The sequence below is a fragment of the Equus quagga genome, chromosome 22 (genome assembly GCF_021613505.1).
Source record: "Equus quagga isolate Etosha38 chromosome 22, UCLA_HA_Equagga_1.0, whole genome shotgun sequence".
Classification (NCBI taxonomy): Eukaryota; Metazoa; Chordata; class Mammalia; order Perissodactyla; family Equidae; genus Equus; species Equus quagga.
This window is the reverse complement of record NC_060288.1, coordinates 2,283,319-2,309,745: the sequence shown is the minus strand read 5'-3', so window position 1 is coordinate 2,309,745 and position 26,427 is coordinate 2,283,319. Positions and strand designations below refer to the sequence as shown.

At 36.3% G+C, this 26,427-nt stretch overlaps 1 protein-coding gene across 2 annotated transcripts in view; it reads right to left on the bottom strand.

The window, feature by feature from the left end:
* Nucleotides 1-26,427, bottom strand: part of KAT6A (lysine acetyltransferase 6A) — a 116,827-nt gene that overhangs the window by 35,187 nt on the left and 55,213 nt on the right. Inside the window, exons 4-8 of one of the 2 annotated variants that reach the window (XM_046648367.1) lie at nt 16,768-16,883; nt 15,966-16,047; nt 13,556-13,691; nt 11,901-12,217; nt 9,374-9,492 (exon numbers count right to left, since the gene is read on the bottom strand). In XM_046648367.1, the coding sequence (XP_046504323.1) occupies nt 9,374-9,492; nt 11,901-12,217; nt 13,556-13,691; nt 15,966-16,047; nt 16,768-16,883 (770 nt within the window). The remainder of the gene's footprint in view (nt 1-9,373; nt 9,493-11,900; nt 12,218-13,555; nt 13,692-15,965; nt 16,048-16,767; nt 16,884-26,427) is intronic. The other variant, XM_046648368.1, reaches the window with a different exon arrangement.

Here is a 26,427-nt window from a genome sequence, read left to right as displayed (position 1 = left end):
GACACCTTAAAATCCTGGCACAAGACTGATGTTCTCTTACTAGCTTTCAAAATCCTCCAAAATCCAGCCCTAAACTAGTAATTCAATATATATCTTACCATTGTCCAACAAATGTCCACTCTGTTTTATCTCTCAAACTAAACTACAAGCAGTCCTTGCTTTCCCTGCTGTCATGTTAACTGAAATTTATGCACATCAGAACTGAGATCAGATCTCAGACACCACAGAAGTGAGTAAGCATGGACACAATTCTGATAGGCATGTTTCCATTAACTCAGTGCCATGAAAGCAAGGACTGTCTGTATTATAATACCTGTATGGGCAGCTATTGCGTTTTCTACATCATCTCCACAGTGTGACTTGCACATAGTAGGCCCTCAAATACTTTTTAATCTGATGGACCAATAATCACAATGCCTCTTGTATTAATAGTAGTCAATTATCCCTCAAAGCTGAAGTTAATGTTTATTTCACCTGGTAAGCCCTCATTTTCTCAATTTACCTAAATCCTTAATCATCCTTTAAGCCTACTTCTTCTGTGATCATTTCAGATTACATCATTTCTTACTAATCTTAGTATACTGTGAACATATGGAACAGTCTGTATCATTTAACACAGCGAGTTACATTAATTGATACTCTATGCCACTGTTTACCTTCCTATGTATCTTTTCCTATTTGCATTCAGTCCATACCTTATGATTTTGATGCCTCCATAACATTTTTTTACAGAGTAATGCAGGATGCTATTGTGATTAAGGACATAGGATTTGAAATCACCACTGGCCTGAGTTCTAATTCCACCTCTGCCATTACTAGTTATATAACTTTAGGAAACTCACTCAACTAAAAGTCTTGGTTTCCTCATACATAAAATGAGGATAACAATCTTTACCTCATAGGGTAAAGAGAGTTGTTGAATCTAGTTTATTTCATTTCTAATAACTGTTCAATTCTTTATCCATAGAAGAAAATTATTTCAATAGCCCACACAGATTTCAAAAATGCTATTAACTTTCTAGTACCACACACACAAAAAATCAAATCCTTCAAAATTAGAAAGTATTAAAATTAGTAGGGAAATATAACATGCGATTTGTTGATATTTTATGTAAAAATCATTCCATATATTTCAAAAAGGCTGTTATGCTCCAACGGAATGAACGAATACAAATGCTTCTTTCTGGTGATAGAACTTTTAAGGAAAACCATTTCCTCTAAGCTCATAAGATCACTATTGAAATAAAATTCCAGAAGAAAAGCCTGTACTACCAATTTTTTTTGCTTCTATTTTTCTTTTCAGAGGTGGCTCTTTTCATGGAAGTGTTCATTGTTTAGCTAATGATGGGACACAGTACCAGGCAAACTATATCCTTACTTCCCCTGAAATTAAAAAAAACAAAATCAAAACCAATTAATGGATGATCCTTTTTGATAAAAATCTTGATAAACATTTCAGTAATTCTTGACTTAATTAGATAATACACCAGATAAACTTTAATTAGTTAAGATAATCACCACAAGTAAATATTGGATTGGCTTTTTTCAGTATGTTTCCTACTAGATGGTAAGCTCTATGAGCATAAAATCTATGTCTTACTCACAGCCCCTACACCTAGTATGGCTTCTAGAAGAAACCATAATAGGCACCCAATAAATGATGGGCTGTTGGTCGGATGGATTCCAGTATTAACTCTTCTATCATTTATCTCTTACTAGTGCAGCTGTACAACTGCCTAAGACCATGTAACAAAATCTTCCTGTAAAATTTTTGAAACAAAGGTTGAAGCAGCCTCTACTATACCATATCTAGGTCTTTATGAATGCTTTTATTATTCAAAACATCGTGTAATCTAATCAACAGTAACTTCTCCAATTGCCTTCAACCTACATTCTCTATTACATTAAGTCAGAGATCCTGGGAGTCATCCTTGATGACCTCTTGCTCCTTCAAACTACATATCAAATCTATCACCAAGTTCTGCTGATTCCATCACTAAAATATATTCTAAATCCATCTACTTCTCTCCCATTTGCGCTGCCACCTCTCTAGTATAAACTACCATCTACTTTCATCTGTATCATTAAAAAACTTTCTAAACTGGTTTCCCTGCTTCCACTCTTGCCTAATTTCAATCCATTCCTCATACAGAGGCCAAGAAAAAGAATTTAATGCAAATCTGTTCCTGCTACTTCCTTGCTAAAAATCATTCAATGGTTTCCCACTACAATTACAACAAAAACCCAAATCCTAACCTATGCCCTCAGCCTATGTCTCCAGCTTCATCGTGTGTGACTCTTTTATTCATTGTACTCTAGTTATACTGGCCTTCTTTCAGTTCCTCAAATTTACCAAGTTCTTTTATACCTCAAGACATTTACACAGGTAGGCCCCTGTGTCTGGAACACTCTTCTCTCTAGCTCTTTGCCAACTTTCTATTCATCTTTTAGGTCTGTGTGTAATTTACTACTTCCTTAAAAGAGGAATACCAACTGCCAGCATTTAGATCAGCAAGTCCCTATTATAATCTCTTAATGCATTCTTATTTTCTTCCTATTACTTATCACTTGTAATTACAGATTTGTAGGATTGTTTATTGTCTGTCTCTTTCATGAGACTGAAATCTTCATAAAGGTAGAATCTATGTCTTTTTGTGCACCCTATAGCTCTAGTAGCACACCAGGCACATGAATACTAAATGAATGAACCTCATGGAGAAACCATCATCAGAATTTTAGTGCACTGCCAATAAAAATAAGCACAAATTAGAAATGGATAAATTCTTGGACTCCTACAATCTCCCAAAGCTCACTCAAGAAGAGGCAGACAATTTGAACAGACCAATCACAAGGAAAGAGATTGAAACAGCAATCACAAACATCCCAAAGAATAAAACCCCAGGACCAGATGGCTTTCCTGGGGAATTCTACCAAACTTTCAGAGAGGATTTAATACCTATCCTTTTCAAGCTATTCCAAAAAATTAGGGAAGATGGAACACTTCCTAACACATTCTATGAGGCCAACATCACACTGATACCAAAACCTGACAAGGACACCACAAAAAAAGAGAACTACAGGCCAATATCACTGATGAACATAGATGCAAAAATTCTAAACAAAATTTTGGCAACCAGAATTCAGCAATTCATCAAAAGAATCATACATCAGGATCAGGTGGGATTCATACCAGGGACACAGGGATGGTTCAACATCTGCAAATCAATCAACGTGATACACCACATCAACAAACTGAGGAATAAAAACCACATGATCATTTCAATAGATGCAGAGAAGGCATTTGACAAGATCCAACAGCCATTTATGATAAAAACTCTGAACAAAATGGGCATAGAAGGAAACTACCTCAACATAATAAAGGTCATATACGACAAACCCATAGCCAACATCATACTCAATGGGCAAAAACTGAACCCCATCCCCCTGAAAACAGGAACGAGACAAGGATGCCCTCTATCACCACTCTTATTTAACATAGTACTGGAGGTCCTGGCCAGAGCAATCAGGCAAGAAAAAGGAATAAAAGGAATCCAAATAGGGAGGGAAGAAGTGAAACTCTCGCTGTTTGCAGACGACATGATCTTATATATAGAAAACCCCAAAGAATCCATTGGAAAACTGTTAGAAGTAATCAACAACTACAGCAAAGTTGCAGGGTATAAAATCAATTTGCATAAATCAGTAGCATTTCTATACTCCAGTAATGAACCAACAGAAAAAGAACTCAAGAATACAATACCATTCACAATCGCAACAAAAAGAATAAAATACCTTGGGGTAAATTTAAGTAACGAAGTGAAGGACCTATATAATGAAAATTACAAGGCCTTTCTGAGAGAATTGGATGACGACATAAAGAGATGGAAAGACATTCCATGCACATGGATTGGAAGAATAAACATAGTTAAAATGTCCGTTCTACCTAAAGCAATCTACAGATTCAACGCCATCCCAATCAGAATCCCAATGACATTCTTTACAGAATTAGAACAAAGAATCCTAAAATTAATAGGGGGCAACAAAAGACCCTGAATTTCTAAAGCAATCCTGAGAAAAAAGAACAAAACGGGAGGCATCACAATCCCTGCCTTCAAAACATACTACAAAGCTACAGTAATCAAAACAGCATGGTACTGGTACAAAAACAGGTGCACAGATCAATGGAACAGCATTGAAAGCCCAGAAATAAAACCACACATCTATGGACAGCTTATCTTTGACAAAGGAGCTGAGGGCATACAATGGAGAAAAGAAAGTCTTTTCAACAAATGGTGCTGGGAAAACTGGAAAGCCACATGGAAAAGAATGAAAATTGACCATTCTTTTTCACCATTCACCAAAATAAACTCAAAATGGATTAAAGACCTAAAGGTGAGACCTGAAACCATAAGGCTTCTGGAAGAAAACGTAGGCAGTACACTCTTTGACATCAGTATTAAAAGGATCTTTTCGGACACTATGCCTTCTCAGAGAAGGGAAACAATAGAAAGAATAAACAAATGGGACTTCATCAGATTAAAGAGCTTCTTCAAGGCAAATGAAAACAGGATTGAAACAAAAAAACAACCCACTAACTGGGAAAAAATATTTGCAAGTCATATATCTGACAAAGGCTTAATATCCATAATATATAAAGAACTCTTGCAACTCAACAACAAAACATCAAACAACCCAATCAAAAAACGGGCTGGAGACATGAACAGACATTTCTCCAAAGAAGATATACTGATGGCCAATAGGCACATGAAAAGATGCTCATCATCGCTGATCATCAGGGAAATGCAAATCAAAACTACACTAAGATATCACCTTACACCTGTTAGAATGACAAAAATATCTAAAACTAATAGTAACAAATGTTGGAGAGGTTGCGGAGAAAAAGGAACCCTCATACACTGCTGGTGGGAATGCAAACTGGTGCAGCCACTATGGAAAACAGTATGGAGATTCCTCAAAAAATTAAAAATAGAACTACCATACGATCCAGCTATCCCCCTAGTGGGTATTTATCCAAAGAGCTTGAAGTCAGCAATCCCTAAAGTCCTATGCACCCCAATGTTTATTGCAGCACTCTTTACAATAGCCAAGATGTGGAAGCAACCTAAGTGCCCATCAACAGACGAATGGATCAAGAAGATGTGGTACATATATACAATGGAATACTACTCAGCTGCAAAACAGAACAAAATCATTCCATTTGCAATAACATGGATGGACCTTGAGAGAATTATGTTAAGTGAAATAAGCCAGCGAGAGAAAGATAATCTGTGTATGACTCCACTCATATGAGGAATTTAAAATTATGGACTAAGAACAGTTTAGTGGATACCAGGGGAAAGGTGGGGTGGGGGGTGGGCACAAAGGGCGAAGTGGTGCACCTACAACATGACTGACAAACATTAATGTACAGTCGAAATTTCACAAGATTGTAACCTATCAATAACTCAATTAAAAAAAAAATAAGCACAAATTAGAATTCAAATACGTAGCTGTTTACTTCCTTGGTGCCAGATACATACATGGACAATCTTAAGTTTAATCAAATGCTGGAAGAAACTTCTAATTAGCCAGATTATTGTCAACAAATTTATATTGTCTCCTTTGGGCCTCAGCAAGGCTCAACATCCCTTCTAACTTTCCTAGTCATCTTTCTCTTCACACTCCTATTATTCCAACTCCTGCCCCATTTCTCCTAGCAGAAAATTTCATTCAAATATCCATTCATTCAACAAATATCTACTGAGACTTTACCACATTCCAAGTACTTGGTATACAGCAATGACCAAAAAGAAAGTCCTTGTTCTCAAGGCCCTTATATTCTAGAAATAAATATTTAAATTCAAGAAGTGATAAGTACTATACAGGAAAAGCAAGCAGGTAAAAGGACAAAGAGTCATATAGGGGGGATAAACTTATGCTACTTTAGTTTGGGAGTTAGGAAAGGCCTCTCTGATAAGGTGACTCATCAGCAGAGACCTAAATGGAGTGAGCAGTAAGCCAACTAGATATCCAGACTAGAGAAAGGGCAATCCAGACAGAGAGAGCAGTAAGTGCGAAGGTTCCAAGGTAGGAGTGTACCTGGTGTGTCTGAGGAAGAGAAGGAGGCCTGTGGCTGGTGTGAAGTGAACAAGGGCAAGAAAGGGAAGGACTCGCCAAAGAGAGAGGCTGGCAAAAGATCATATTGGGTCTTAAAACAAGGATAAGACTTTGGTTTTTAAAAATTCTAAGCAAGACTGAAAGATATTGAAGGTTTCTGAGCAGAGGCATGGTAAGATCTAACTTAAGCTTGAAAATATTTACTCTGGCCTCTGTATAAAGAATATAGACTAGAGATTGGGGTGAGGAACAAAAGTGGAAGCAAGGAGATTAGTCTGGAGACATTACAATAGCCCAAGCAAGAGATGACAGTGGCTTAGACCAAAGTAATAAAGGTAGAAGTGGTAAAAAGTAGCCATATTCTGGATATATTTTGAAGGTAGAATCATTAGGATTTGCTGATGGATTGAATATGGAGTATGAGTTAGAGAGGGAAAAATCAAGGATGACACCACTTTGGGCCCAAGCAAGTAAAAGAAGAGAACTGTCATTTCCTCCGGTTCTCCACTAAAAGGAACTAGGGATTCATAGAGAAATGGCTCCATCCAAAGCTAGAACAATAAGAGCCTAGAACATATTGCTAAATGTAAATTATTGCCAAATAAAATATAAATTGCCAAAAGTAAATAAGAATGATGGAATAAACAAATATTGAGTCATTATGTTACACACCTAGAACTAATATAATGTTATACACCAATTATATCTCAATAAAAAAAAATCACCAAATAAGTTGAATAAATTGGACAAAGTCACACATACAAAAAAAAGTCAAAGGTGAGGTAGGGATTAAAATTACAATAAACGTTCTCAATCTCTGGCTCTGAAGGAAAAAAAAAAGGAATAAGAGAGATGTCAAAATGACACAGGGGCTGGCTTGAAGAAACTCCCCCTGCCCAAATCCGGAACAATTTGAGCATCAAAATAAATACTAATAGCTACAAATTATAACTCATAAAATAGAATCTACAAGTCTAAACAAAATGAGTAAACAAATGGGAAGAAGGAAAAGCTCTTCCTTCCAGAATGCCAATTAATAAACGTAAAAGAAATGATGGAATTAGAAAATCATCTGTTTAGCAGCCAACAAAGTAACAGTTTCAGGCAAGAATCACCACTGGATGCCAAATCTAATCAGTAAAAGTTTGATGAGAAACAGGATATTTACATGGTCTCAAAGCATATTGTCACAAGATACTTAATAATTTTATAGAGAAGAAACATGGCAGAATACTACCTTAACCAAGTGATCAAAGTTAAAATCACTTGTAATGGAACAAATAAATACTACATGCCTCCTGATATAATGCACTGAGGAAGACACAACACCTCTGTGTTATTTCTGCCAAAAGTGTATCACCTAAATCTAAACATGATGAAATATAAAACAAGCTCAAAGTGTGGACATTCAGTGAAATTAATGACCTGCACTCTTCAAAAGTATCAAGGTCATGAAAGTTAAAGACTAAGGAACGTTCCAGATTAAAGGGTACTAAAGGACGTGACAACTAAATGAAACACACGATCCTAGACTGGATAGTGGACCAGAACAAGTGTTTTTCTTTTGTTATAAAAATGTTAGTGGTACAGCTGGTAAAACGTGAATACAATCTCTAGATTAGATAATATACTTTGTGTTAAATTCTTGATTTGATGATCATACTCTCATCATGTACAAGAATGTTCTTGTTTTTAGGAAATACACACAAAAAAGTAGGAATAAAGGGGTATTAGCATTATGTCTGCAACTTTCTCAGAAAAAAAAGTTCTTCAAAAAAGGAAGAACTAACTACTCCGAGCTCCTCTGAATTCCCACTGAACTCCATGTAAATTTCTACTATAGTACCTACAATACTTTTGTTTTACTTATTGGTAGAGAATGAAATATGCCTTCAGATATTAAGCCCAAAGCAGAAGTTAGTAAACGACAGACCAACACTTGAACCTAGATCCATCCGACTCACTGCCAATACTCTGTTAAATTGTAAGATGACAGACTGCTGAGTAAATGTTAGCTGTTTATATTGTTGTTTTTATTTTTCAAAAATACTCACATGATCTATCTAAACAATCTATTCACCAACGGGTCTCTTAATCCAGAGTTTCACCTACACAACAGGAATCTCCAGCACCAGCCTTATCAATTCTTATTTTCAAGGTAAAAGAGAGAACTCGACTTGGCTTACATAGTGAGTTGGTGGCAAAGAAGGAAAAGACAAAAGGCAAATGAACACAGTCTGCAAGAGCCTTTGTGATCGAGCTCCTGCACTTTTCCAATCTCATCGCTTGCCATTATCTACACCCTATGTTCTCTATGTTTTCCACCATTTTCAAGTCTTTGCACTTCTGTTCCTTCTGATTATACAGGACCCCATTTCTCGTCATCCTGAGAAACTCCTACATATTCTTTAAGACCAGCTCAAATAGTATTTCCCCTCAATGAATATTCCTCTGACCTCCCCAGGCAGAGAGAGATGCTTGTCCCTATTCTCCCAAAATACCATGTATTATATAATTAAACTTTTCACATTAATGAAATTATTTATGACTAGTCTCTCTTAGACTATACTTGAGAGAAGGAATCCTGTCATTCACTTTGGCATCTCCAGCATCTGGCACATAAGTAGGTTCTTTGTCTATACATTTATATCTTGCTATGTGTCACAAAGGATTAAGGCAGAAGCATTTAATAATTATTTCTTGAATTAATGAATATGGGTGTTTTATCACTCAAGAGAAACTTGGTTTTTGTTTGTTGCTTGGCTGGTCAAATCCCAAACTCTTCTTCATACATGTGACAGAAAATAAATAAACGAAGCTCATTTAATAGAGATAGTCAAAGCAATGTGTTTATCTACAAAACCAAAGCAGTCATCATGGGTTTGAAAGGAACACCTTAACTAGAACTATGTATATGCACAACTGTGTCTATTCACAGATCAGACGGATAAATAAATTGCTGTTACTGCCTTACCCACAATACAGTCATGCACTGCATAACGATGTTTTGGTCAATGACTAATTATATATTAGATGGTGGTCCCATAAGATTAGTACCATATAGCCTAGATGTGTAATAGGCTATACCATCTAGGTTTCTGTAAGCACAGCCTATGATGTTCACACAATGAAAGTGCCTAACGACACATTTCTCAGAATGTATTCCCGTCATTAAACGACATCTGACTGTAGAATTACTCCTGTTTCTCATCCATGAACAAACTGTTGATTGCACAATGCGAATATCCGACTGTACCTGCAGTGCTTGTTCCTGGATATCACGAAACAACTCCATATCTTTCTCAGTCATGATTTCCTGGCTCCCAAAAAGCCGTTCCTCACTTTCTTGTTTGCCATCCCAGCCATCCTGATTGTCTGCACATAAAGAAAGGGCTCACACGTTATTAATGCTATCCTTAGTTTAACACACAAACTAGAAAAAATTTCAGACATTTTTATTTCAGTTTGAAGACCTTAATATTATTTATGTAACAGAGAAGACAACATTAAACTGCCTCCTAGAAAGAATACCAGTCAATAAAGAATATGAACATATCATATCTGCCTTATAACGAAAAGTTTGAATTGTCTTAAAGCTTTTCAAAAATATTACATAACTAAATTTAAACTTCATTAAAAGAGATTACATTTTAGTATATTACAATACATACAAAAGCAGAACAGGAAAAAGGTCTAAGGAGTATGAAATTTATTTTGAAACAGTATGACTATAACACTTTTAGTACGAGTTTAACATGTCAACATTCAAATTCTTGGGTAGTGTGGAAGAAGTTTACGTTATAGGAAGACATAATTTTCATCACTTGGGAGCAAAATAGGAAAAATTTGCTCCTTTTAAAATTCTTGATGATCCTGCAATCTTCATAAGGCCAACACACTCTTATCTCAGCAAAAAGATAACCTTCATATTAGCTACCTTAACTGACGTCAAGAAGTAACAACTCCCCTCACATTCTGGGTGCCCTTTTAAAGCACAAACTCCACAAACCTGAGGATCACAGATGATAATCCTCTGGGTGAGTATGAGAAATTATAATAATCATCCACTAAATGATGCATCTTCCTCAAATGGGCAAAGAAATTAGTGAAAGGAGTATTGGGGGATTATGTAGATCATTATCCTTTGCATTTGAAGATGACACTGCTGATGGACTCACTTCCTCTTTGTATGAGTGTGGCTGAAAAGACCAATTAGTGACAGACAGTTCTTTTCAAATCAACCGCATATACAGGCTGTCTGTTATTCATTTAGTATGAGAAGAAAAAGGATAAGGACTCGTTGACAATATTCTCAAACTGAAAAATACATATACTCTAAAGACACCATGTGACTTTAATGCCCCCTAGTGCATAACACACACAGATGCAAGCACAGATCTAGCACAGCATTCAATGGCATTGTATCAGATGGTGCAGACTGTTGCTTAAACTCTACAATTCATAAAGAATATGATAAAGCCAATTAAAGCAAAAGCTCTCATCAATGCCTACAGCTCAATATTGGTCCTCCATATACTTTATATATCTGCCCCAATAATTTCTATTTCTAAAACTTTGCAGTAGATTCTTCTAATAATCCATCTCCTGTGAAATGGTTAATTCAAAAATGTCTTTCATTAGAATCTGCTTTATGAGATTCTTTCCTTCCAAGTCCAGCCTAAATGGCTTGCGTATTTTCTTAGATAAACATGCTCAGATTGAAGCTTATCTACAGTCTACATAGCTGATAAAGACATGAAAAGTACTTCAATGCTTAAAGAGTAATTAGTTGATTGCCACTCTAGGAAAAAGTCAGTCAATACAGTATAAAAACGGGGACCTGACAATGATGAGGATTTTCTTGCTTGCACTGGACCAATCAACCGTTTATATAAGCAGGAATGACGGAACAGTGAATACAAAAACCAACAGAACATTCAAGGGAAGGAAATCAAAGTTAAAAATTCTCTTGCAGTATACGAGACACACCATACCTTTGGCTCATGTGATCTAAGATTCCATTCTTCTTCTTCTATTTTCCTTCTACTTTCCTAAGAGCCCTTTCTACTTCCTATACAAGGTTAGGTTCTCTAAACTCAAGGCACTCAACAGCAGAGACTAGTTTAAGCTTTAATTATCTGGACAGCTAAGCCAACTTTCCTCCTCTGACTTGAATTATGTGCCACACTATAAAGTCTTCTTCACAGATGTTTTCCACTTTGAAAACTAGGCAAGTTAACCTGACACACAAGCAAATGGCCTGGAGCTATTGTTCTCTCTTTCCCTCTTTTTAAGTGTGATCCACGAACAATTGCAACTACGTTTCCCAAGATTTGAAGTAGAAAAATCAATGTTACCTTACCATGTTTGCACATATTTTGGTCTTTTCCTTATGCTTAGATCAGCAGCATTTTATCCACCCATACTCTTTCGAATTTCCTTCTGGGAATAAAGTAAGCATCAGGATGCTCATCACATGATTTATTTTGTAATTTAGGAAATGTAAAGTTATCCTTCATTCAAGGTCATAGTCCAAATTTCTATAGGCAGATTCTTTGTGGTTCTAAGAGCTTCTATTTGTCTGCTCTGCAACTTTATCCCTAGCCTCTAAACTCCTGCCATAGTTATCACTTTAGTATCATCTAAATAAGCATGTTTAATATGTTCTTATATTCCATAACCAATTTTTAATAATCAAATATAAATCTATTCAAGATAACTAGTGTCATTCCAAATAACACGCTTTTGGAATACTTTTTCTTTCTAACTGAACAAACTTTTACCTGTGGGCCAGTCTGAAGTGCTTGATTTTCTGTTGCCCTTTTTCCTGATTCTGTATTGCTCAGAGTAGTCTACCACCTCCCCTCGAGGCTTCCGCCCATCAGGGGAAGGGGTAAAGAATTTGGTAAGGCCATCAATGAGCCCTTTGGTTTTCTTGTTGAACTTCAAGGGGACACTGCTATCTCTGCAGAAGTCCAAGCCATCTATTCGCTCTAAATATCCTTCTTCTGATGACGATGCTGATTGGCTGGAGAGAGTGATTTTACGTTTCCGACCCCTTCCAGGGCCAGTTCGAACTTTGCTGAAGGGACCTTTTGATCTAAAGAATCAAACAGGGAAAAGGGTAACTATTAAAAAGAAATCTTTATAAGGTTTCCATTTAATATGTAACACATAATAAGTAAATAACACAGCTTTATAATAAAAATCTGTATGGTTAAGAATATTCCATAAACTATATTATATAAATCAGAAGTAGCATTATTATTAGAAACATCTATTTCTTGGAAGCCTAGTTATTTTACAGTGAAAAGAATCCTAGGTCAGGAGTCAGAAGGCATGTTTGAGTGATAATTTTACCACTTACTAGCTGTACATCTTGGACAAATCCCATTCTCTCTAAACATCAGTGTCTTCATCTGTAAAATGAGAGGTAGACCAGAGGACAACTACCACCCTTCCAGGTAGAAGGTCCTATGACCTCTGCACCAGCTCAAAGTTATGCCTTTACCTCTAAACCCAAGGACAGGTTACTCTCTGAAAGTCAGGAATCAAAAGATCATTTTATGGGAGAATTAAACCTTGATTTAAGATTTAAAATATGAACTACAATACTGGTTCTGTACATTTCAACCCGCAAATGCCCATTCACTTCAGTTATATCACTTTTAAGACAGTCTTAAGTGTAGAAAAAGGTGGGTAAAATTTTTGAGAATAAAGAGAGGTTCACAGGCCTAGAGGTATTTTACATCATCAAAGGTGAATTACTAGAGATACTCAAAAAAAAGACAATTAGTGACTGAATCTTGCCCCACCTCCTCCAGACATAGCCCAGTTTCCTAGTCCATAAGGGATAATTATATCCCTGATTTCTGCTAATAGATGAAAAACTTACATTATTTTACATCAGGACACAGAAACAGGACTTAGCTGTGACCTCAATAGAAGAAGCTATTCAGTGATTTGTACACCTAATAAAAATAAAACTACCGAGACTACATCAGGAGAAGAATCTGTGAAATGCTACAATAACATAATTTTTTCGTTCTTGTTTTTCATGTAAGAGAAGCAATATAAGGCAATGGTTAAGAGCCAGACTTTGGTGCCAGACTACTTGGATTTTAATCCCAATTCAACACTTATTACAAACTTACACAAGTTAATCACTATCCTGTAGTTTCCTCCTTTGAAAAATGAGAGTAACAAGAGCACCTATTTCAGTGGGTTGTTGGGAGAACTAAATGATTTAACATGTGTAAAGCACTCAGAACAGTGCCTTGGTACTTTATTAAAGGGCTCAATAGGGTTAGCCATTATTACTACATAAAAGTGCGAGTTCTATGAACTGAAACTTTTTCATAAAGCAAACAAGTGAATCCTACACTATAGAGAAGACCCTATCCTTTTCTCCCCTCACCTTGCCACAAGTACAACTTACACCGTGTTTTGTTTCTTTAACCTGTTTTTTGGACGTCCTATTGGATTAGCATAGCGCCGTTTTATCTGTGCCGCCTTCTTCTGTAGCAGTTTTCGTCCTTTTTTCCTAGGTCGACATATTTGACATATCCACATGCCTATTAAGAAAGAAAATTCCACATAACAGCACAATAGATATAAATACACTGACAGTGTTCAGATACTCTAAGCCAGGAGCTGTTAACTTCTTTCGGGTCAAGGACTCTCATTAGGAATCTGATGAAAGCCCCCCAGAAAAATAAACACAAAAGTAAATACACACAAAATTCTACAAACAATTGGCAGAGATTCACAAGTATTCTGAAGGCCACATTGAAGTCCACTGATCCTCAGTTAAAAATCCCTGCTCTGGATCTAGCACTCAGATATTGGTTTCTAATTACCATCCTACAAGAAAAGAAGCCAAGATTCCATAGAGTAATGGCTCATTCCAGGAGTACAGCAGGAAAAATACAACGAATATCTTGTGGTGCCAGAAAATGAAGTGCTCAAAAGATGATGCAGGCATGTCAAAAGGACACTGTAGCCAACCTGAAAGAGCTCCCAATAGCCAAATCTGGGTCAATCTGAGAAAAAACAGAAATAATCACAGCAATAGCTTATAATCCATAGAATAAAATAAACATCCATGAGTCCACAGTGCTATAAATAATTGAATAAACAAATAAATAAATGGGAGAAAGGGACGGCTCTTCCTTACAGCAGAATTTCAATTAATGAACGTAAAAGGAATGATGGAAATACAAAGATCATCATTATGCAAACACCACAGTAAAAACTGGTGAAGCAAGAATCAATGATGGATGCTAAAATTAGTGGGCAAAGCAGAAAAAGAATAACTTTACAATGTCAATCAGATTTCTCCACTGTAATCAAGTGATCAAAGTTAACAATACTAGTAATAAGACATACCAGTGTAATATATCCCTGTTATGATGCACTAAGAAAGGGCACAACATCACTTCCGTGGTATTCTTGTCAAACTTCATGATAATCTAATCATGATAAAGCAAAAGACAAACTCAAATTGAAGGACTTTCTACAAAATAACTTACTAGTACTCTTCAAAAGTGTCAAGGGCAAGAAAGACAAAGTCCGAAGAATTAACACAGACTGGAAGAGACTGGAGAAATATGACAACTAAATGTAATGTGAGATCCTGGATTGGACTCTGGACCAGAAATTCAAATAAAGTCTGTCTGTTAATGTACCATATCAATGTTAGTTTCCTGGTTTCAATAATTGTATTATGGTTTCCTAAGATGTTAACATTAAGGCAAGTTGGGTAAAGGGTACAATGGGAATTCTGTGTACTGTTTTTAACCATTTTTCTCTAAGTCTGAAATTATTTCAAAATAAAATGTTTCCTGCTTTAAGCTGCTATAAAACTTTTTTGTAGGCATTAAATACACAGGAATGAAGTCCTAAGAAAATCTTTCTTATCTTGAAAGATTCTCAGAAGGCCTTTTGTCCAGATTTCAAGTAAATGGAAGAGGTAGGAAAGGGGAGTACTTATTCTTCCAATACATATAAAATGTAAGACTTTTCAATCAATAGAGTGGCGTAAGATGTACTCAAAATAAATTTCTAAGGTGGAATAAGTTGGCTACACCTAAATGTAAGTCCCCTTCCATCAAAAGGAAAATTTCTCCAGACATCAAATATCCTATAAGCATTTTACTTACGAAACCTGTAAATCAGAAAATCAGAGTTGAAAATGGAATTTGTGTTAAGACAAAGCAGAGGAGACTAACTGGATTCTTTTTTTTTAAGAAACTAGAAGTATATGATAAGATGGAAGTCTAATCCACTGGCAATTACATCTCAACTAAATATCTTTCAAGAAACAGGAGTCAAAAGAAGAGAAGAACATTAAGCTGTATTCTTATGATTTGGGCACTTATTTGTTTGGAAATTATAAAAAGTGTTTTGGTTTTTTTTTAAGTTTTGAATAAACCAGAGACTCTCAAACCCTAGGCCCCTCAAGTGATGAGCAGTGATGTAATCAACATGACCTAATACAATTTCATTTTTTTCCTGTAAAGAAAGAGATACTTCAAAATATTACATAAGGCAAGTATTTCATCCTCTAGCTATAGGACTGGCAAATATTTATAAATGAACCACTTCACCTTCCATGGACGCTTAAATATTGAAAATAGAGAGAAATAGTAATAAATCCATACTACATAAGAATGTTAGGATGACTAAACAGACTATCCCTATCTTTAAGGTGACAGCTCTCTTCCTACTTATACAATCCCAAAGAGAAACAAGCGAATTATTCTTTCATTGTAGCAAAGTAGATAAAAAGTGCTTTCACTAACATGCCCCTTTACATTGCCAGTTTGTTTTCAGAAAGTATTTCTCACCTTTTGGCATCCGGGTAAGTGGTGGATCACAACACTCCATGTGAAAACCTCGGTCACAGGAATCACAAAAGAGCATGTTATCCTAAAAAAAGAGAAAGGACAGTTCTGCTTAACCTTTTGAAACAGAAACATGTCAGGATCATGACTTCATAAAACCTATGAAGTTTCAAAAATCTCATAAAGGAGATGAGTTACCATAATAGTAAAAGTTTCCTTAATTTGTATAAACTGAGTACAGACAGCCCTCGGTATCTGCGGATTCAGATTCCGACTAACGGACTTGAGCATCGTGGAGTTTAGTATCCGCAGGGGGTCCTGGAACCAATTCTCAGCAGATATCGAGGAACAATCGTAAATGGACAGTCTGAGTTAGCAGAAAGGTTTGTTTCACCCAATCTTTACTAAAGAACTACAGTTTCATTACTTTGAAGTTTATCCAGTAACCAGATGTAAGCTAAATTTAGTTGTTTTAATAAAAAAGAGAAAAGGACAATTTGTAATTAATATACTGACAATTTCTAAATGAATTCCTCTATACTATTCAAACAAATTTCAGGAGTATGTCTTTAAAGTAGCTTACTCTTTCTGCAAATAGATAGCTAGGTGCTTTAGAAACTATTTGGAAATAATCCAAGTCTCAATGAGCAAGTATACTAAACTAACGATGTGTAATTTAAAGAGGCTACTGTTCTAAATTCTGCTGGAGCATTACTGAAAAATAACCAACCATATTTAGAGGGAATGCCAGTTGTACCTCCTACATCTAAATGAAATATTCACAATGGAAGACAAAGATACTCACTGCATTTTTGCCTTGATCTCGACAGGAGCTGCACGTTTTACACTCAATGCACTGCCACCGTAAGGCCTTCACTCTAACCGTTAGTTCAGCGGAAAACTTTAAACAGGATGGATGACCTAATAAGAGGAAAAGTCACAAATGAAACAAGAATCATTTTGTAATTGTACTAAAAGAATAATGTAGAAAAAGGCAATTATCTTAAATCAAAACATATATCAAAGAAAACAAGATACTCCTGGAAGCTTGCCATATATGTCTCATCAGGACTTGGCACTCCAATTCAGTTTTACCAACGCTAAATAGAATTCTGTACATGCACACCTCCCAATTTGATTATAAAAAACTTCAAAAACTCCAAACTTTTATCAGGCCTGCATTAAAGCATTATGTGTATACCCTTGCTTGTATGGATATGGATACATAATATGCCCAGGTCATTCTGGAAAAATACACAAAAACTGTTTACAATTATAACATCCTAGGATATGGAGCTATAAACATTTCAAAGGAAAAGGATTTTACATTTCACCTTATACACTTCTGTGCTCTCATTTTTTTAATGTGTTACTTTTATAACTAAAAAATATATAATAAAAATACCATCATTTAAAGCGAGTTATTTACTCATGATTTAAGGCACTTAAGCTAAAACTAAAACCTAAGCAGTATTTCTATTGTGACCAGAATTAATAGTAACAGAAAAAAACGTTTCCTCTTCCAAGAGTTATTATTAGTTTGTGTCTCAAAAATTTAGAGTAGCCAATTTGCCCTCAACTCTGAAAAGATTTGTCCCTTTCCTCTAAAAGTTAGTTATGTTTATTTTTCTTTGATGAGAGAAAGGGCTGGTTAAATTATCTTCTCTCCTCTCTCTTCTATTCCTAAATAACTTTCTCTTTTATGAGATGGGAAGAAGTTTATTACCAAAACATCACTGACATCAAAGGAAAATGGGAGAGAAGATGTAAAAATCTCATTCATAATCACATCATCCTGGAACAGCCATTTTCATGTTCTAGTTTTCCTTTTTCAATTCGCTAAAAGCCCTTGCATAGTTTTAATTATAGGGTATATACATTTTAGTTTGGCTTTTCTTCATTATTTTATTCAAGTAAATTTTATATTTATATTCCTTAAACTGATTATATTCCACTAAGTTGATATACTAAACCTACCTGACCATGTCCCCATTGTTAAATACTTAGCCTATTACCCACAACAGTTAGAATACTAAAATGAATTATTTCATATGTTTAGAGATGCTTTCCTTCTTTTAAATTAATTCCTTAGAATGAATTCCTAAAAGTGGGGGTGGTAAGTGAAATGAAATAAGCATTTTTATAGCTTGAGAGGTCGACATACACTGCCAAAACATGTTCCAAACCCTATGACATAATACCCAGTGCCACCAGCAAAGTATAAACGTGTTACCAGAATTTCGTCAGCTCTAGATGTGGGCTCTCTTACCTTTCAAGTTTTATTACTATAAAAGCTATCACAGGACACTTCACTGCTGCTGTGGTGTGCATTCCTATGATTACCTGAGTAAACTGTTTTTTACAGGCTCAACTATTAACTTTCTCTTCTATAAGCTACCTCTTCATAGGCTCTGCCCCTTGGACTTTATGCTTAGAAACGTAAACATGTTCTTTATACTTTATAGCTTTTGGTCCTTTGCCATATTTAATGCAATTATTTTCCCCAAATGATTTTTGCTTTTTTAAATTTTGGGTATTTTAGTTCTCAATTTGGAAAATATCCAATTTCACATACTTGACTATGTCCATACTTTTCCCCCTTGGTTATTATGATAACCAGGCTCCAAGTTGCCCTAAAGTTATTCTTGCTTCCTGGTAAGAATACCAATTCACACCCTTATGTAATTCCCTCCCACAATGAGGAGGGCTGATCTGTGTAACCAATAGGATACTGCTGAAATAACAAAGTGTGACTTCTAAGGCTAGATTATAAAAGATATTACAGATTCCACCTTGCTCTCTCTCTCAGATACCTGCTTGGGGGAATCCAGCTGCCATGTTGTGGACACTCATGCAACCCTATGAAGATGTCCACATGACAAAGAACCGAGGCTTCCTGTCAACAGGCAGCATTAATTTGCCAGTCAGATAAGTGAGTCATCATGGAAGACTTTGGATGACTGAAGCATCAACTGAAATCTTGACTGCAATCACATGAAAGAACCCAAGTCAAAACTACCCAGGTAAGCCACTCCCAAATTCCTGCCCACAGAAACAACACGAAATAAAAATGTTTGTTGTTGCTTTTAGCTGCTAAGTTTGGAGTAATTTATTTCTACGGCAATAGACAACAAATAGTTATTTATTCTACTAGTTCTTTAAAAGTTCCCTCTAGAGTAATAATTTTCAAATTGCGCTCTTCCCTATGTTACAGAAATTCAGAGACCACCTCAGATATACTGCGTCACAGAAGGTAGGGCTATAACACAGCCCTCCTCTACACCCCCATTCCATTCCCATCTCACCTACAGCAGATTCATTTTTATGTTTTATACATTTGGGTTCCCATAAGATTTCTTAAGGATTCCACTAACTAAAACAGTTTGTAAATCGCTGTATCGTACAACATGTCATTTTTTTTTATCTAATCTTTTATGATTTTATGGTTGATATTTAACTGTGAAATCTACCCAAAGTTCATTTTGCTTTGTGATATTATGCTAGATATGGTCACCTACCACTCAAGATCTCTTCCCACCTTCTTCTAATGCCTTCTATATATAAAAACTGAAAAAGTAAAAACTATACTCCCTAGACTCCTTTGCAGTTAGGCTCTAGACATGAATTAAGTTCTACCAATTGGATGTGTTTGACTGACGTTTGAAAGACAGAAATGAAACAAAGACCTTCTTCCTCTTGTACTGACAGTTTTCTAATGATAAGCAAAGTCATAAAAAAGCCAGTATATGCTCTTCACCTTCATGGCTCTCCAGAGGCAGTTGTGATGATGGCCAAATTCAGAGTTTCTGTATTCAGCTACAGAACTCAATAATTCCACAGTGGCCTCCCACCACTTGCACCTCTTCCAGATGGAGGCAGATACAGTGACTCCCCTTGTGGGTCAGTTCTGCAATGTCCCAAGAATCAGTCCTTAAGGACCCACCTACAGCTTGCCTCTTCAGTCCTTCTAACAATTTCACAAACGCCTGATTCTAATTTCCTTTCCTCTTGAAGCAGCTAGTATGTCTTCTGGTTTCTGGATAAATCCTGATTGTCATTGATATAAAACACTGAAAATTAAGCCTATGATCAAAGATAATTGTGGTTTACTAACACCTTCCTGCAAAGCCTTGTAAGTTCTCAAAGCGCAGGCCAAGAGTACCTCTGGAATTGACAAATTATGAGACTCTTTGCAAAATCTCTTTTAGAGCCCAGAATTTCACACAGCTCACTAAATTGCAGTGTCAACACTCTACTTCCCAATGTGACATATGTAAGTTTCTATCAAGAAAAACAAATCTGTTATCATCCTGGTTCTATTAAGTCTATGTAAAGCTTTTTATAAAAAAAAACAAAACTAAGTGATGTCAGCATCATGGCAGAATATGCTCCTCCCTTAGACTCTCCCCACTAAGACACAACACAAAGGACATTCATAAACCAACAGAGGACATTTACACAACACAACAGACATTTGAGAGACCCACACAGCCATATGTCTGAAGGTGGAGGTGCTGGAGCCCCTGGGAAGAAGTGGAAGGAAGTAAAAGGATCTCCTCTCCCTCCCCAGCAGCGACCTACGGCACAGGACTGCACAAAGCTCTGAAAGGAGAGGGCGGAAGGGCAGCCCTCCATAGAAACGTCTTTACTCTTCAAATTGCCTCCCAGCCATGGGAAATCTCCACACAGAGGAGGTTAAGCCATTGCAGGGGTGTCTTCACCAAGCCAGCACCCCAGGAGGGCAAATAGCAAGGGCAGAGTGAGAACACCCCTAGGATCACACACACGAAGGAAAGTGCCCCGCTCCCCGCACCAGCTCAGCTAGTTGGCCAAAGCAAGGGACCCCCACCAGAGCACCTGCTCATACATTACTAAAGCAGCAGCTGCCAGCAAGCAACTGAAGACGGACCCTGTCAGCATAGATTCCAAAAGACAAGCACAGATGCCAGAGATTGTGGGAGGCTCAGAATATACAGCTCCTGCCTTCCATCACCCAGTGGAGGTGGGTGGAATCTGAGATCAGATACTACCAATATGCAAATGCACAAGTCCACCCCATCAAATAATATGAGGAGACAAATTAATATCAGCTCTGTTATTCAAGGACTCCAGATTTTCCTTTATCTCATTCATTGTGTTTTTCATCTCCAACATTTCTCTTTGGTTTTCTTTATAGTTTCAATCTCTTTTGTGGAGTATGGCCTCTGTTCAAGAAGAAGTGAGTTGGAGAACAGAAATACAGAAATGCTTCTGATGGAGGAGGATAGAGAACTAAGGCTAAAAAGAAATGAAGAAATTCTCTGAAAAATATCCAACTCAATTAGGAAATGCAACATAAGGATTATAGGTATCCCAGACAGAGATGTAAGGGAGAAAGGAACAGAAAGCTTGTTCAAAGAAATAATAGCTGAGAACTTCCCAAACCTGCGGAAGGGCCTGGAAGTACACATAAACCAAGATAATAGAATTCCTAATTACGTTAGTGTAAAAAGACCTTCTCCAAGGTATATAGTAGTAAAACTGGCAAAAGTCAATGACAAAAATCATTAAGGGCAGCAAGGCAGAAGAAAGCAACCTACAAAGGAACCCCTATCAGGCTTTTAGCGGATTTCTCAGCAGAATCCTTACAGGCTAGGAGAGAGTGGAATGATATATTCAAAATTCTGAAAGACAAAAACTTTCAGCCAAGAAAACTCTATCCAGTGAAAATATCCTTCAGATATGATGGAGAAATAAAAACTTCCCAGATAAACAAAAGCTGAGAGAGTTCATTGCCACAAGACACCCCCCCGGACCCCACTTACAATAAATGATCAAGAAGGCCCTCATACCTGAAAAAAACAGAAAGGGTTTACAAAGCCTTGAGCAAGGAGATAAACAGACAAAATCAGAAGTTGCAACGCTCTATAGAACAGGTTAGCAAACACTTAATTATAACATTAAAGATAAAAGGAAGGAAAACATCAAGACTAAATATAATCACTTCATTTTAACCACAAACTCACAACACAAAATGGAATAAGTTGCGACAACAATAACTTGGAAGGGGAAGAGGAGAGGGATGGAACTTGCTTAGACTAAAAAAATAATAAGCTATGAGAAAATGGACTATCTCTTCCATGAGACTTTTTATACAAATCTCACGGTAACCACTAAACAAATAATCAGAACAGAGACACAAATGATAAAGAGAAAACTGAGAAAACCATCCTAGAGAACTACCAAACCACCAGACTGAACCGGCACTATGAAAAACATGGGATGAGAAACAAGGGAAATACAGAACAACCAGAAAACAAGTGATAAAATGGTAGCATTAAGCCTTCATATATCAATAGTCACTCTAAATGTAAATGGATTGAATTCTTCAATCAAAAGTCACAGAGTGGCTCAATGGATTGAAAAACAAGACCCAACAGTATACTGCCTCTACGAAACATATCTCAGCTCTAAAGACAAACATAAGCTCAGAGTGAAGGGATGGAAGATGATACTCCAAGTTAATGGCAAACAAAAGAAAGCAGGTGTTGCCATACTTCTATCAGACAAAGTTGACTTCAACATAAAAAGGCAATGAGAAAGAAAGAGGTGCAGTGTATAATGATAAAAGGGACATTCCACCTAGAAGACATAACACTTACAAATATATATGCACTAAACACAGAAGCACAAAAGTACATAAAGCAACTATTAACAAACCTAAAAGGAGGTATTAACAACAACACAATAATAGTAGGGGACCTTAACACCCCGCTTACATCAATGGATAAATCATCCAGACGGAAAGTCAACAAGGAAATAGTGGAATTAAACAAAAACTAGATCAGGTAGACTTAATAGGCATACACAGAACACTCCACACAAAAAGAGCAGAGTGCACATTCTTCTCAAGTGCACATGGAACATTCTCAAGGATAGATCATATGTTGGGAAACAAGGCCAGCCTCAATAAATTGAAGAAGACTGAAATCACATCAAGCATCTTTTCTGACCATAACATTATGGAACTAGAAATCAACTACAAGAAAAAAGCAGGGAAAGGGACAAAGATGTGGAAACTAAACAACAGGCTACTGAACAACCAATGGATCACTGGAGAAATTAAAGGAGAAATCAAAAAATACCTGGAGATAAAGGAAAATGAAAATACACCATACCAACTCATATGCGATGCAGCAAAAGCAGTCCAAAGAGGGAAAATCATAGCAATACAGGCCCACCTTAACAAACAGGAAAAATCTCAAACAAGCAATCGTAAACTACACCTAACAGAATTAGAAAAAGAAGAACAAACAAAACCCTAAGCCAGCAGAAGGAGGGAAATAATAAAAGTTAGAGCAGAAAAAAATGAAATTGAAACAAACAAACAAAAAACAGTAGAAAAGGATCAATGAAACAAAGAGCTGTTTCTTTGAGCAGATAAACTAAACTGACAAACCCTTACCTTAGCCAGACTTACCAAGAAAAAAAGAGAGAAGGCTCAAATAAATAAAAATAGAAATGAAAGAGGAGAAATTACAACAGACACCACAGAAATACAGAGGATTATAAGAGAATACTATGAAACACTATATGCCAACAAACCAGACAATCTAGAAGAAATGGATAAATTCTTAGACTCATACAACCCCCAAAAACTAAATCAAGAAGAAAGAGCCAATCTAAATAGACCAATCACAAATAAAAAGATTGAAACAGTAATCAAAAACCTGCCCAAAAATAAAAGTTCAGGACCAGATGGCTTCTCTGGAGAATTCTACCAAACATTCAAAGATTTAATACTTATCCTTCTCAAACTATTCCAAAAAGATGAAGAAGACAGAACACTTCCTAACATATTTTACAAGGGCAAAATCACCCTGATCCCAAAGCCAGACAAGGACAACACAAAGAAGGAAAGTGACAAGCCAATATCACTGATGAACATAGATGCAAAAATCCTCAACAAAATATTGGCAAACCAAATACAGCAATATATTAAAAGGATAATACACCATGATCAAGTGAGATTTATACCAGGGACACAGGGATGGTTCAACATCCACAGATCAATGTGATACACCACATTAACAAAATGAGGAATAAGAACCACATGATCATCTCAATAGATGCAGAGAAAGTGTTTGACAAGATCCAACATCCACCTTTGATAAAAACTCTCAATAGAATGAGTATAGAAGGAAAGTACCTCAACATAATAAAGGCCATATATGACACACCCACAGCCAACATTATACTCAACAAGGAAAAACTGAAAGCCTTCCCTCTGAGAATAGGACCAAGACAAGGATGCCCACTCTCACCACTCTGATTCAACATAGTACTGGAGGTTTTGGCCAGAGAAATTAGGCAAGAAAAAGAAATAAAAGGAATCCAAATAGGGAATGAAGAAATGAAACTCTTGCCATTTGTAGACGACATGATTTTATATATAGAAAACCCTAAAGAATCCATCAGAAAACTATTAGAAATAATCAACAACTACAGCAAAGTTGAGGGATGTAAAATCAACTGACAAAAATCAGTTCCATTTCTATACTCTAATAACAAACTAACAGAAAAAGAACTCAATGATATAATCACATTTACAATTGCAACAAAAAGAATAAAATATCTAGGAATAAATTTAACCAAGGAGGTGAAAGACATATACAATGAAAACTACAAGACATTACTGAAAGAAATTGATGATGACCTAAAGAAATGGAAAGCTATTCCATACACATGGATTGGAAGAATAAATACAATTAAAATGTCCATACTACCTAAAGCAATCTACAGATTCAATGCAATCCCAATCAGAATCCCAATATCCCAATGACATTCTTCACGGCATTAGAACAAAGAATCCTAAAATTCATAGGGAGAGACAAAACACCCTCAATAGCTATCCTGAGAAAAAAGAACAAAGCTGGACCCGTCACAATCCCTGACTTCAAAATAGATTACAAAGCTGCAGTAATTAAAACAGGATGGTACTGCACAAAAACAGGCACACATATCAATGGAAGAGAATTGAAAGCCCAGAAATAAAACCACACATAAACGGACAGCTAATCTTCAATAAAGGAGCTAAGAACACACAATGAAGAAAGGAAAGTCTCTTCAGTAAATGGTGCTGGCAAAACTGGACAACCACTTGCAAAAGAATGAAAGTAGACCATTATCTTTCACCATACACAAAAATTAACTCAAAATGGATCAAAGACTTGAAGGTAAGACCTGAAACCATAAAACCCCTCCCAAAAGAAAATACACATAGTCCACTCTTTGACATAGGTCCTAGAAGGATCTTTTCGAATACCATGTCTACTCAGACAAGGGAAACAAAAAAATAAACAAGTGGGACTTCATCAGACTAAAGAGTTTCAGCAAGGCAAAGGAAACTAGGAACAAAACAAAAAGACAACCCACCAACTGGGGTAAAATATTTGCAAATCATATCCAACAAGGGGTTAATCTCCATAATATAAAGAACTCACACAACTGAACAACAAAAACACAAACAACCCAATCAAAAAATGGGCAGAGGATATGAGCAGACATTTTTCTAAAGAAGATATACAGATGGCCAAAAGGCACATGAAAAGATGTTCAACATCACTAATCATCAGGGAAATGCAAACCAAAACTACACTAAGATATTACCTGACACCCATTAGAATGGCTATAGTCACCAAGACAAAAAATAACAAATGTTGGAGAGGATGTGGAGAAAAGGGAACCTTCATAGACCACTGATGTGAATGCAAACTGGTGCACTATGGGAAACAGTATGGAGATTTCTCAAAAAATTAAAAATAGAAATACCATATACCCAGCTATCCCACTACTAGGTATTTATTCAAAAAACTTGAGCAATTCAAAGAGACTTATGCACCCCTATGTTGACTGCAGCATTATTCAAAATAGCCAAGATGGCGGAAGCAATCCAAGCGCCCATCAACTGATGAATGGATAAAGATGTGGTGTACATATATACAATGGAATACTACTGAGCAATAAAAAAAGACAAAATTGTCTCATTCGCAACAACATGGATGGCTCTTGAGGTTATTATGTTAAGTGAAACAGGTCAGACAGAGAAAGACACACACTGTATGATTTCATTCATACGTGGAATATAAACTAATACATGGACAAAGAGAACAGATTAGTGGTTACCAGAGGGGAAGGGGTTCAGTGGTGGGGATAAAGAGTAAAGGGGCAAGTACATTTATATGATGACTGACAAATAATAATGTACAGCTGAAATTTCACAATGTTATAAAGTACTACGACCTCAATAAATTTTTCTTTAAAACCCTTTGTTAAAAGCCCATTAAAGACCTCAGAGGAAAAAAATAAAAACAAAATTAAAAATTGAGGAAAGAAAACCCTATGAGTTGATTAAAATTAACTGAATAAAACATTTCAACTATACATTTAAATCCTCCCTCACCTAGAAGCTCATCTCAGTTACCTA